Consider the following 14,711-nt stretch of genomic DNA (forward strand, 5'->3'; position numbering starts at 1 on the left):
CAGACCCAGGGTCTCGAGCTTAATGATGAGCTTGGAGGGTACTATGGTGTTGAATGCTGAGCTATAGTCAATGAACAGCATTCTTACATAGGCATTCCTCTTGTCCGGATGGGATAGGGAAGTGTGCAGTGTGACGGCGATTGCATCGTCTGTGGATCTATTGGGGCGGTAAACAAATTGAAGTGGGTCTAGGGTGACAGGTAAGGTAGAGGTGATATGATCCTTGACTCTCAAAGCACTTCATGATGACAGAGGTGAGTGCTACAGGGCGATAGTCATTTAGTTCAGTTACCTTTGCTTTCTTGGGTACAGGAACAATGGTGGCCATCTCGAAGCATGTGGGAACAGCAGACTGGGAAAGGGAGAGATTGAATGTGTCCATAAACACACCAGCCAGCTGGTCTGCGCATGCTCTGAGGACACGGCTAGGGATGCCGTCTGGGCCGGCATTCTTGCGGGAGTTATCATGCTTAAATGTCTTAATCAAGTCGACCATGGAGAAGGAGAGGCCACAGTCCTTGGTAGTGGGCCTCGTCAGTGGCACTGTGTTATCCTCAAAGCGGGCAAAGAAGGTGTTTAGCTTGTCTGGAAGCGAGACGTCGGTGTCGGCGACGTGGCTGGTTTTCCTTTTGTAGTCCGTGATTGTCTGCAGACCCTGCCACATCCGTCTCGTGTCTGAGCCGTTGAATTGTGGGTTCGATTACAGGCTCAAAATGGCCAGAAACTAATAACTTTCTTCTGAAACTCGTCAGTCTATTCTTGTTCTGAGAAATGAAGGCTATCCATACGAGAAATTGCCAAGAAACTGAAGATCTTGTACAACGCTGTGTACTACTCCCTTCACAGAACAGCGCAAACTGGCTCTAACCAGAATAGAAAGAGGAGTGGGAGGCCCCTGTGCACAACTGAGCAAGAGGACAAATACATTGGTGTCTAGTTTGAGAAAGACACCTCACAGGTCCTCAACTGGCAGCTTCATTAAATAGTACCCGCAAAACACCAGTCTCAATGTCAACAGTGAAGAGGCAACTCTGGGATGCTGACCTTCTAGGCAGAGTTGCAAAGAAAAAGACATATCTCAGACTGGCCAATAAAAATAAAAGATTAAGATGGGCAAAAGAACACAGACACTGGACAGAGGAAGATTGGAAAAAAGTTTTACGGACAGACGAATCGAAGTTTGAGGTGTTCGGATCACAAAAGAAGAACATTTGTGAGACGCAGACCAAATGAAAAGATGCTGGAGGAGTGCTTGATGCCATCTGTCAAGCATGGTGGAGGCAATGTGATGGTCTGGGGGTGCTTTGGTGGTGGTAAAGTGGGAGATTTGTACAGGGTAAAAGGGATCTTGCAACACCATGCCATACCCTGTGGACGGCGCTTGATTGGAGCCAATTTTCTCCTACAACAGGACAATGACCCAAAGCACAGCTCCAAACTATGCAAGAACTATTTAGGGAAGAAGCAGTCAGCTGGTATTCTGTCTATAATGGAGTGGCCAGCACAGTCACCGGATCTCAACCCTATTGAGCTGTTGTGGGAGCAGCTTGACCGTATGGTACGTAAGAAGTGCCAATCCAACTTGTGGGAGGTGCTTCAGGAAGCATGGGGTGAATCTCACACACACACACACACACACACGTTGCCAAAGCAAGTGAAATGGATAAACAAAAGTGAACAGTAAATATTACACTCACAGAAGTTAAAAAATAAGAGACATTTCAAATGTCTATATACAGTGTTGGAACGATGTGCAAATAGTTAAAGTACAAAAGGGAAAATAAATAAACATAGGTTGTATTTACAATGGTGTTTGTTCTTCACTGGTTGCCCTTTTCTTGTGGCAACAGGTCACAAATCTTGCTGCTGTGATTGCACACTGTGGTATTTCACCGAATAGTTATGGGAGTTTATCAAAATTGGTTTTGTTTGTGGGTCTGTGTAATCTGAGGGAAATATGTGTCTCTAAATATGTGTCTCTAATATGGTCATACATTTGGCAGGAGGTTAGGAAGTGCAGCTCAGTTTCCACCTCATTTTGTGGGCACATAGCCTCTCTCTCTCCCACACGCACAGACCTCTTTCCCTTGCTCCTCTCTCACTTCGTGTCTGTCTATTTAGGGAGACTGACTCTGGGCAGCTGCTATGGAACCCGGAACCATGACTCAGAGGGAGGGAGGGATTTGATTTTGGGACAGAGATAACGAGGGTTTCCACTAGATAATACAGCTACAAAGATAAAGTGTAGAAATAGGCGGGGTTTATGACATTGTGGCTGTGTTAACTAGTGACGACCGAGAGGGAAGGGGGTGGAGTAGTAAAGTTGAGTGGGTAGTGAGACGGTGCTATAAAAGCCAGTGCCGAAGCTGTCTGTGTCAGTAGCACTCGCTGACTGAGACAGATACAGTGATATAGAGAAACAACAACAAGAAGGAGGAACAGCTTACAGCACCAGTGGACATATGAAGCAATCTCCCCCTCAAACAGGCTCTGCAAGGACTCAATGATTAGAGAATTGGAAAATAGAAGCCAACACCTTATACAGCAGCTCTTTGGTACAGACACAGAGTATCATCATCCAGGACTTTGGGAGATTTTAGGAGAGTTTGGTGTGGTTGAGAGAACTTTTCTTCACTGACTTTCCTGAGAAAGAGCCTCTGACAAAAGAGGAGGCACCAACGAGGGAAAGAGAGAGAGAGAGGGAGAACTGTGGGACGCTAGGAGACGAAGGAGCAAAACAACTGCTTTTCCCACCTGCTTTCACACCCAGTGTTCCACACATGGCTGCTGTCCGTCATATGCCCATGGAGACCCAGGGCTTCCACCACATGCTGCCTGCCCACCTGCTCTCCTCGACCATGGAGGAGTTCCCCCAGCAGCTCCCCGTCCCCAAGGGGCCCGCCCGGGGCAAGAGCCGCCCCCACCGGCCCCGTGAGGCACGCTTCAAGACCCAGCCCGTCACCTTTGCCGAGATCACCGAGGTGGAGGAGGAGGGCGCCTCGCCCCTGGAAGAGGAGAGGGCGCGCCGGTCTTTCCTGCAGTCCCTGGAGAACCTTCGCCGGAGCACACAGGCGCTCCACTGTCCGACGACTGGTCATCGCATGCCCACGGCCACGGCCACACAGCAAAGCTTGGACTCTAGTGACTCGGACTCGGCCCAGTGACAGGCAGGGCCTGAGGAGAAGTGGAGAAGTGTACGCACCCTTCCTGGCACACGTCCCTTTTCCCCTCCAATTCTGCTTCACACGGGGGCCCAATGAACTCAACTGAACTGGACTGATCTCCAAGCTGCTCCTGTGTGCATAGAGACCATTCTCCTTGAAAAAATATGTTTCTACATACAAATATATATTAGCATATCAATATTTGTGGCTATGGTATGCATTTGATGCATTTTTGTAAAGAACACTACCCAGTAATATATATCACTGGCTGGTTATATTGCTAATGCCTCTTAGAGAAGCTAAGTGTAGCACATGAGCTATGACGCAGTGTTGAATACACCACTTCAGATATATTCCTTTTCTACTGCAGACGACTTCAGGACAGGAGGGGCTTTGAACTTGAAATGCGTTAAATATGGAACGTCTTTGTCCTTTATTTTATAAAAGGATGGAAACAATGTTGTTTTTCCATGTTGTACCTGTTTTGTATTCTGCTTCAAGCAGATTCTAGAAGTGCAGACATGATTGAAAAGACAGCTCATTCAGATTTGACTGACTAAACTCTGAAAGCATCAACCGAGCACTGGACTGTGTATTAAAAGTGATTAAATGGTAACTAAAGTTAGGAGTTACTTTGCAACGCTTTGGCACCGCTCTTATTTCTGTGTTAAGCTCCACAGCTAGCGAAAGCCACTCACAAAAAATGCCTTTCCAGATGTGAAAGTATTTATTCTCTTATTTTGTTTATAACATAGCAAATCTATAAATATTATTTTGTCGTTGACTCGTTTGACCTCTAAAGTCACACTCTTGATTTCTAAGATAAATATCCTTTTTACATTGTTTTACATCTACATTTGTTATGCTGCTTCATATATAATAAATATTTGCAACTATATTCACCTGTTTTCTCTTTTGCTCACATGCAAACACTTTAAGATAACTATAGAAGTTAGTTGCCAATTAGTTACACTTTGGCTTGAACGCTAGCTGAATGATTCCTATTATATCATAAGATTAACCAATCTATTACCTCATGAGAGGATAGGATAGGATATGCAATGAGTTCTGGACAATATTTCTGTCCATTTAGGGGACCCTTTTTGGCTCAGGAACAGCCCTAAAATCAAAGGTTCTGCATACCGGTAGCCTCTTTAACAGATGCATAGCTTTTTTCACGCAAATGCACATCCATAAATCATATCTTTCTGCACATATTTCTGCCACGTTCTGACATGTTGTTCTTTCTTTCTCATTGTTTTCATGAAATGAGGAGAAACAGGAGCTACAGATATGTAACCTGCTAGCACCCTGGTACTAAGCACCCAGATGAAATAAAATACAAACTGAAGACGTTAATATCTTCCAGTTACTGTGGCTGCCTCATAAACAGGCAGTACTAGTTGCGCAACTAGTGAAAATAAACCACAAGTAAAGTTCCTGACGGTCATAGTGATCTGATTCCCCCTTCTGTCTGAACTTGGAATATTCCTGTTAGCGCAATCTGGTCTCAGAGCATTTCATATTATTCTGTACGTAAATCAGAGACACTCCATTTAGATATATTATGTTTTGTATGGTAAGTATTAATTTGTGGATGTCCAAATTCCTATAATATGTTCCGAATTTGTAAAACATACGTTACGAATTTGCAAAACGTGCTATATGTTACAATTTGCTAAATCTACAATATGTTATGAATTTGCAAAACGTATGATATGTTATGGGCCACTGACCCTTAAAGGTGACAGGCAAAGATTACCCTGTTTTTCCAAACCTTTCTTTATACAACAGCTAAATGCATCATAAAATGATCTGCAATAATATTTTGGTCAGGGTAGATTTTGTATCCTTGATATAAGACTTAAAGAGGCATCGCTACCTGTGAACATCGCTACCTTTGGAATGCTTGGAAATGTCATTCCATAATTTGAAAAGGTTAAAAGTCATCTGATTTTAATGCACACTTTCACACATCTCTGAGCTCACATGCTCGATATTGTACTGTTGAGAACACAATCAGAACTCTATTTCACGTTTTACATTTGATCCAGCTATTCCAGTCAGGAAATAATTTGGTGCCAGGATTTCAAAGTAGTTTTCACTTGTGCTACAACGTGACAGTAAGTGGTCAGTCGGATTTATGCTGCAGAATAAGACAAGACACTGTTCTCCTTCTAGCGAACTATAATAAATCACATGAAATGACACTACTGTTTACAGTGATCTTTATTTATGGACATCTCAAAGTGGTAAGAGTATATGTACATCTATGCACATCTATGCTTGTGCACATGCATGCTCTATTACACTCCATACCAACATTGTGTGAATTGGTTGTGAGCCTGCTTGGTGACACAGCTAGTGTAATATCGTTAACAGATCCAGCACTCCAAACACAAACCACTTCCTGTTACCCAGCCAGCTCTGAGTCCAGACAGCTGGATGCACATAAATAGTAAAATGTCCCCACCAGGCCCCCACTCACTCAAACCCCCCAAACGACGCTAGTCATTGTGTTTACCATGACCTTCAATAGGTGTCATACATATCATACATGTTTTTCTCATTTTACCAGACAATGCAAGTCAACAAACATTTGTTTCACAGATCAGAGGGCAGGACTTGAGGAAGGGAGGGATGGAGGGAGGGAGCAGGGGAGAGAAAGAAGGAGAGAAAGAAAGAGATAAATGTTTTTCTCATTGCTCGTGTTGTGGTGACAGATTGGCCACTCTAGTTCATATCTCCTTTCTTGCCCTCCTTCTCCCATAACCTACTTTTTATTCTGTTGCCGTGGAGATGGGAGCGAGTGATGAAAATGTGATGTACGAAAAACATCTCCAACCCTTCGCTTTTGGCAACACCGCCCTCCCAGGCTGATACTTAACACAGCTTTATTCCCCCTGATGCTAACTCCCTCTGACATTTTGACCATGAGGCTCAACAACATGTTCAGTTTCCTTATTGTTAAAGATGTTTCACAGTTGGTGATCCTCACTGTGCTGCTGTATTGGCCACATGGATATTGAGATACACTAGTATAAATAATATTTTATCTCACCCCACGTCTCCAAGAACTGTTAAGCCTACTGTTTGTTTGAGGTGTTTGTGTTCCAATTAGAAAACATTTTGTTCTGGGCAGTATTGTGGAATCATCTGTTGTTCTGTCATTTCTTATGTAACAGTCTGTTCTGTTACATAAAGATTTCAGTTCCAGATCAGATGGAATCTCACAGGGAGAGACTGGTGGGGACAAGAGTCGTGCCAATAAGGGAGTAAACAACAAGGCAACATGCACAGAACTCCTGCTTGTGTCGTGCTTATTCATATTTTTGTATTGCTTTGCCATTGAGATAAGAATCTCCAGCCCCATTTATACCTGCTAACATTTGTCCTTTGTCCTGATTGTGTCCACAGCCTGATTGTGCCCACATATTTATGACAGGTGTAGACGATCAATTGACAAGGGGGTGCAACATAGCCTATACTTCCTATCGTTGCACCATCGAGAACGTCCTGACCATTGCATTATGGCCTGATATGGGAATTTCTCCGTCCACGACCACAAGGTGAAGACGATCCAGTACATCACTGGGGCTGTGTTCCCACCCATTCAGGACATCTACAAGCCATCAGACAGCTGAACACTTGAACTGGACTGACCACCTGCACACATGCACTCACTCACGCACACCCACACACACATCACAACTGCTGCTATTTACTATTGCTAATATTACACAATTTAAACACTTGCCCCCCAATCCCCCCTTCCCTGATACACGTGTAAATATTAGACTATAAAATGTGCCTTCCTGTATTATACTTATGCTATAATGTTTATTCTATTCTATTGAGACATTTACTTTGTTAGTATTCTTATCTTTTATTATTTCTTATTGTTGTTGCATTGTTGAGAAGGAACCTGCAAGTAAGCATTTTGTTGGACAGTGTATACCATGTGTATCCTGTACATACGAATAATACAACTTCAAACTTGAAACTAATTGGCTATGGTCTGACTGAACAAGTTAGTCATAGATTGCTAAGTCATTGACTTAACAGCAAAGAAACACTCGTAGAAGTGCAAACTTCCTTTATATCTCATCAGCCTTGGCCAACAGCATGTTTCTTCACTGACCTGACCACTCAAGGCAATCCAACTTCAAATTGCCCATAAACTCACATACAGTAGGGGAGAGTCGGGTAACTTGAACCAAACGGGTAAGTTGAGACACCTTTGTTTCTAGGAAACCATACACAAAATTAATAATTTTACCAAATATTTAGGAAGAATCTGTGAAGGAAGAAACCACATGGAAAAAGTGGTAAGCAGATTAGGTCCAAAAAACTGATTTTCACTTAGTCAAATGCATTTATTGTGTTAGAGGTTTCATGATGCTTGTATCTAAAAGTAGATAATTTTACGATTGTTCTATACATCAGTTGGGGTCCCTATAAGCTTCAATGTGAGGTCCTAAACCTAGCATGAAAGTGCATCCTTGTAGCTGTGTGGGCTAATATAGTCCAAATGTTTGCCTTGGGGTATGTTGAGCCAATGGCCATGGGGTAAGTTGAGCCAATGGTTGAGCCAAAGGCAAGTTGAGCAAACTGAAGTGTTTTCTTCCCAGGCCATTGTCACTGTGATGTGAGGTAACAACAGGGCCTGGCCTATGTTAAAAGTGTTTAAAAAGATGTTAACCTCTTAAGGGTCAGACGCTTTTTTTAAATTTTCGCCTAAAATGACATACCCAAATCTAACTGCCTGTAGCTCAGGACCTGAAGCAAGGATATGCATATTCTTTTCTTTTTTTTTAATTTCGGGGGGAATGGATCAGCTTAATATTGCAGATAGATTGTATCTTCTATCAATGTAATTGTCTGCATCACTTCCAATCCCCCATGTTTTTTTTATTTTTTTATATTTTTTTTTATATATATACTCCCCTTTATTACTTTTCAACCCGACCATCCTTTCCCTACTTGGAGTAAATTAGTGAACAACAATGCCCAGGCCTCTCCGATCATTTTCATGATGTCCATCCGGTTTGCTTCTATATGCCATATCTTTCTAACTGTGCTCTTTCCCAAAAGCTCCCAACATACAACCTATATACTTATAATGGACACAGTATGCTTACATTATTAGCTATCTTTGTTATTATTTGTTATTAGTCCCATCCTTCAACTCTATTCAATACCTCCCATCTATCTCTTAACACCATCCATATAGGATTTCTATTTGCCATATATATTTCAACCATACTGTGATGTTTTACAAAAGTTCTGAACCTTTCTATTCTCATTGCTTCTACAGATTGTGAATTAAAAATAAACATTTTTGCTAAAATTATTATTATATTATTGATTGATTGACTATGACTTTTCAGATCACCCAGTAATGCTATCTGCAAGGTTAGTTCCAGGTAAATATTGCAATCCTTTAGCCATTCCTGGACCTGTGTCCAAAAACAAGCTACAAATGGACAGAACCAAAACAAATGATCTAATGATTCTGTCTCTTCACAGCAAAATCTGCAGAGCTGGGAAGATTGTATCCCCCATATAAATAACATTCTATTGGTAGCAAGAATTTTATATAATAATTTAAATTGAAAGATTCACATTTTTGAATCCGGTGTCGTTTTGCGTGTCAGTTCATAAACACTATGCCATGGGATCGGTACGTCAAAGATCTCTTCCCAACTATTTTGCAATCTATATGTGACGGCTGTCAACCCTTTGGTCCTTAAGTGAAACTGATATACTTTTTTATTTATAACAGTTTTCCTTAACCAATTATGTTCTTTAATGCAAGGCCGACAGACAAGTTCCTTACTTTCTCCCCCTTCCACTTTCCTCTTCCACTTTTGCGGTAAGGCTGCAATTATTTGGTTGTAATTTTGGGTAGAGCAGACATTTCCATATGTTTTTGTCAGCTGCATGTGCGACATAACTCCACCAGTCCTACCGATGATATCATTTACGAAGATTATACCTTTTTTAAACATTCTGTCAAAAAATAAAGGTTTTTTGTCAATTAGCATATTTGAATTGAACCACAATATTTGTTGCATTATTTGTTCTGTCGTTTCTGGAGGATTACATTGAAATTGCAACCAACTTTCTATGGCTTGTTTTAGAAATAGTGACATTTGGGAGATTATTTCCTTTTCAAATAACTGAAAGTGAGAGGTTGTAATCTGAATAAAGGGAAAAAGGCCTTTCTTGAACGTTGGGTGAGACAATCTTACTAATTTGCTTGAGAACCAGTTCGGATTTAAGTATAACTTTTGTATGACTGAAGCTTTTAGTGATAGTCTAATGCTTTAATATTTAATCATTTCTGTCCTCCGAATTCATATTAATTATATAAATATGCTCTTTTAATTTTGTCTGGCTTGCCGTTCCAAATAAAATTGAATATTTTTTCTCATATAATTTAAAAAACTGTTCGCTAGGCGTAGGCAAGACCATAAGCAAATAGGTAAACTGGGATAATACTAAAGAGTTAATCAGGGTGATTTTTCCACAAATTGACAGGTATTTTCCTTTCCATGGTAGTAAGATCTTATCTATTTTTGCTAACTTTCTATTAAAATGTATTGAAGTGAGATCATTTATTTCCTTTGGGATATGTATTCCGAGTATATCCACATCACCATCAGACCATTTTATTGGTAAACTACATGGTAATGTAAAAATTGTATTTTTTAGTGATCCAATATGTAATATAGTACATTTGTCATAATTTGGTTGTAATCCAGAGAGGTTAGAAAATGTATCTAGATCCTCTATGAGGCTGTGGAGGGATTCTAGTTGTGGATTTAAAAGAAAACATGAATCATCAGCGTACAATGACACCTTTATTTTTAAGCCCTGTATTTCTAATCCTCTGATATTATTATTGGATCTGATTTTAATAGCTAACATCTCGATGGCCACAATAAATAGATATGCCGATAGTGGACAACCTTGTTTCACTCCTCTTGACAGTTTAAAACTTTCTGAGAAATAGCCATTATTTACTATTTTACACCTAGGGTTACTATACATGATTTTGACCCATTTTATAAGAGATTCTCCAAAATTGAAATGCTCCAGGCATTTATATATAAACCCCAGTCGAACTTTATCAAAGGCCTTTTCGAAGTCTGCTATGAATAGCAGGCCTGGTTTCCCATATTTTCCATAGTGTTCTATTGTTTCCAATACTTGCCTTATATTATCTCCAATGTATCTTCCATGTAAAAAACCTGTCTGATTAGAATGAATAATATCCGACTATACCTTTTTAATTCTATGCGCTATACATTTTGCTAGGATTTTTGCATCACAACACTGAAGTGTAAGGGGCCTCCAATTTTGTAAATGGACTGGATCTTTATATTTTCCACTTGTATCCTGTTTCAGTAATAATGAGATCAGACCTTCTTCTTGAGTGTCAGATAATCTACCATTTACATAGGAGTGGTTAAAACATGCTAATAACAGTCCTCTTAGTATATCAAAAAAGGTTTGGTATACCTCGACTGGTATGCCATCCAACCCTGGAGTTTTCCCAGACTTAAAGTCTTTAATTGCATCCAGAAGCTCCTCCTCTGTAATTTCACCTTCACATGAGTCTTTCTGTGTGGCTGTTAATTTGACATTATCAATAGAAAAAAAATCTCTACAATTAGCTTCAGTTAGAGGAGATGGAGGCGACTGAAAAGAAAACATATGCTTAAAGTACTTTGTTTCTTCCTTCAAAATATCATTTGGTGAATTATGGGTGACTCCGTCAATTGTAACCAGTTTCATTAAGTTCTTTTTGGTAGCATTCCTATGTTGAAGATTAAAAAAGAATTTTGTGCATTTTTCCCCATATTCCATCCAGATTGCTTTATTTTTTATAATATATTACACTTGATCTTTCTTGAATAAGTTTCTCCATTTCTTTTTGTTTTTCCTCTAATTTATTCTGAGCCTCTATGTTACAGTTTTTATTGCCATCTATCTGTTCTGTTAGACTTTCTATTTCCTTTCTTAGTGTAAACTCTTTTGACCTAAATTGCTTTTGTTTTCGAGATGAGTACTGAATTGCATGGTGTCAGAGGTGTGTGTGTAGATGAGTGGAAGGAATCAAGCGCAGGAACCAGGATGACTTCAACCGTCTTTAGTAATGTTTCCAAAACACGAGAACAATGAGTCGCCAACCCAACCGGGTGGCGCAAACAATTACGCACCAAACACAGTGCGTCAAAAACAAGAAAAGCGCACGCAGTGCGAGCTCTCGTGAAAAACAACAAGAGATACAATAAACTTCACAGAGGCAGGCTGACAATAAACAATCACGCATAACACCTGACCCAAACACACGAAACTAAATAGGGAACAATTAAGACACAAATAAGGGACAGGTGTTATGAACAGACAAAACCAAATGAACATGAAACATAGAACGGTGGCAGCTAGTACTCCGGAGACGACGACCGCCGAAGCCTGCCCGAACAAGGAAGAGGAGCAGCCTCGGCCGAAACCGTGACAGTACCCCCCCCTTGACGCGCGGCTCCAGCCGTGCGCCGACCCGGACGACGCGGAGCAGGGCGCGCAGGATGACCCCGATGGAAATCGGTCAGTAGGGACTGGTCTAATACGTCCCTCCTTGGCACCCAGCACCGCTCCTCCGGACCGTACCCCTCCCACTCCACGAGATATTGAAGACCCCCCATCCGGCGTCTAGAATCCAGGATGGACCTCACGGTGTACACCGGAGCCCCCTCGATGTCCAACGGGGGCGGAGGAGTCTCCTCAATCTCAAAGTCCTGGAGTGGACCAGCTACCACCGGCCTGAGGAGAGACACATGGAACGAGGGGTTAATATTTTTGTAATCAACAGGTAGTTCTAACCTATAACTCACCTCGTTCAATCTCCTCAGGACTTTAAATGGCCCCACAAACCGCCGACCCAGCTTCCGGCAGGGCAGGCGGAGGGGCAGGTTTCTGGTTGAGAGCCAGACTCGATCTCCAGGTGCGTACACTGGCCCCTCACTGCGGTGTAGGTCGGCGCTCGTCTTCTGTCGACGTATGGCACGCTGCAGATGGACGTGTGCAGCGTCCCACGTCTCTTCCGAGCGCCGCACCCACTCATCCACAGCGGGGGCCTCTATCTGGCTCTCATGCCATGGTGCCAGAACCGGCTGGTACCCTAATACACACTGAAAAGGGGTTAGTTGAGTGGAGGAGTGGCGAAGAGAGTTCTGTGCCATCTCGGCCCAGGGCACATATCTCGCCCACTCCTCCGGCCGGCCCTGACAGTATGACCTCAGAAACCTACCCACGTCCTGGTTGACACGTTCAACCTGCCCATTACTCTCCGGGTGGTACCCCGAGGTAAGGCTTACCGAAACCCCCAACCGTTCCATAAATGCTCTCCACACTCTAGAGGTGAACTGGGGGCCTCGGTCAGACACTATATCCTCGGGTACCCCGTAGTGCCGGAAGACATGGGTGAACAGAGCCTCTGCGGTCTGTAGGGCAGTGGGTAGACCCGGCATGGGAAGGAGACGACAGGCCTTAGAGAACCGATCCACAACGACCAGGATGGTAGTATTCCCCTGTGAGGGGGGAAGGTCGGTAACAAAATCCACCGAGAGGTGGGACCAGGGTCGTTGTGGAATAGGCAGGGGTTGTAACTTACCCCTGGGCAAATGTCTGGGCGCCTTACACTGGGCACACACCGAACAGGAGGAGACATAAATCCTCACATCCCTAGCTAACGTTGGCCACCAGTACTTCGTGCTAAGGCAGTGCACTGTCCGGCCGATACCTGGATGGCCAGAGGAGGGGGACGTATGAGCCCAACAAATGAGGCGATCGCGTACCTCGAGCGGAACGTACGTCCGACCCACCGGACACTGTGGAGGACTCGGGTCGGTGCGTAACGCCCGCTCGATCTCACCATCAACCTCCCACACCACCGGAGCAACCAGACAGGACTCCGGTAGTATGGGCGTGGACTCAACTGCCCTCTCCTCTGCGTCATACCGCCGAGACAGAGCATCTGCCTTCCCGTTCTGGGACCCAGGGATGTATGTGATTTTAAACACAAACCGGGCTAGGAACATAGTCCAGCGAGCCTGGCGAGGATTCAGTCTCCTAGCTGCCCGGATGTACTCCAGGTTACGATGGTCAGTTAGAATGAGGAAAGGGTGTTGAGCCCCCTCGAGCCAATGCCGCCACACCTTTAGGGCCTGTACCACGGCTAACAGCTCCCTGTCTCCTACGTCATAATTCCGCTCCGCCGGACTGAGCTTCTTACTGTAAAACGCACAGGGACGGAGTTTAGGTGGAGTGCCAGAACGCTGGGAAAGAACGGCCCCTATCCCGGCCTCTGACGCGTCCACCTCTACTTGGAACGGTAAAGAGGGATCCGGATGCGCCAACACCGGCGCCGAGGTAAACAGGTCCTTCAGTCTCCCAAATGCCCTGTCCGCCTCAGCTGACCACCGCAAGCGCACCGGACCCCCCTTTAACAGAGACGTTATGGGAGCTGCCACCTGTCCAAAACCCCGGATAAACCTCCGGTAATAATTCGCAAAACCCAAGAACCGTTGCACCTCCTTCACAGTGGTTGGGGTCTGCCAATTACGCACAGCTGACACCCGGTCTACCTCCATCTTCACCCCTGACGCAGATAACTGGTAACCCAGAAAGGAGACCGACTTCTGGAAAAACAGACATTTCTCTGCCTTGACATATAGGTCATGCTCCAACAGCCTCCTCAATACTCGGCGCACCAGGGCTACATGCTCAGCACGGGTAGGACTATACACCAGAATGTCGTCGATGTACACAACTACTCCCTGTCCCTGCATGTCCCGGAAAATCTCATCGACGAAGGATTGGAAGACTGAGGGAGCATTCATCAACCCATATGGCATGACTAGATACTCGTAGTGTCCGGAAGTCGTGCTAAACGCTGTCTTCCATTCATCGCCCTCTCGAATGCGCACCAAGTTATATGCGCTCCTAAGATCCAATTTTGTAAAGAACTGCGCACCGTGCAGTGACTCCGTCATAGTCGCAATCAGAGGAAGTGGATAGCTGTACTTCACTGTGATCTGATTGAGACCGCGGTAATCAATACACGGGCGCAGACCTCCATCCTTTTTCTTCACAAAAAAGAAACTTGAGGAAGCGGGTGAAACGGAGGCCCGTATGTATCCCTGTCTAAGAGACTCAGAGATGTACGTCTCCATAGCCTTTCTCTCCTCTTGAGACAAGGGATACACATGGCTCCGCGGGAGAGCTGCTCCTGACTGGAGATCTATCGCACAATCCCCCCGTCTATGAGGCGGCAGCTGCGCCGCCCTAGTCTTACTGAACGCCAGTGCCAAATCCTCATACTCGGGGGGAATCTGCAGTGCTGGCATTAGATTCGGACTCTCCACCGAGGTCGCCCCTATGGAAACACCCAGACACCGCCCCTCACATTGAGCAGACCACCCTTTAAGAGCTTTCTCTCGCCACCTAATAATAGGGTCATGCGTCATCAACCAGGGA

The 14,711-nt window shown here is 43.9% G+C and overlaps 1 protein-coding gene across 1 annotated transcript; it reads left to right on the forward strand.

Moving 5' to 3' along the window:
* Positions 1 to 2,471: 2,471 nt before the first annotated feature.
* On the forward strand, positions 2,472 to 3,164 carry LOC311135386 (uncharacterized protein C11orf96 homolog; the record flags this gene model as incomplete). Its single annotated transcript, XM_084169321.1, has 1 exon — positions 2,472 to 3,164. Exon 1 carries the CDS (start codon positions 2,781 to 2,783, stop codon positions 3,162 to 3,164), a length of 384 nt encoding a protein of 127 aa, XP_084025447.1. The 5' UTR covers positions 2,472 to 2,780.
* Positions 3,165 to 14,711: the final 11,547 nt, after the last annotated feature.

Source organism: Coregonus lavaretus, assembly GCF_964263955.1.
Source record: "Coregonus lavaretus genome assembly, chromosome: 9".
Classification (NCBI taxonomy): Eukaryota; Metazoa; Chordata; class Actinopteri; order Salmoniformes; family Salmonidae; genus Coregonus; species Coregonus lavaretus.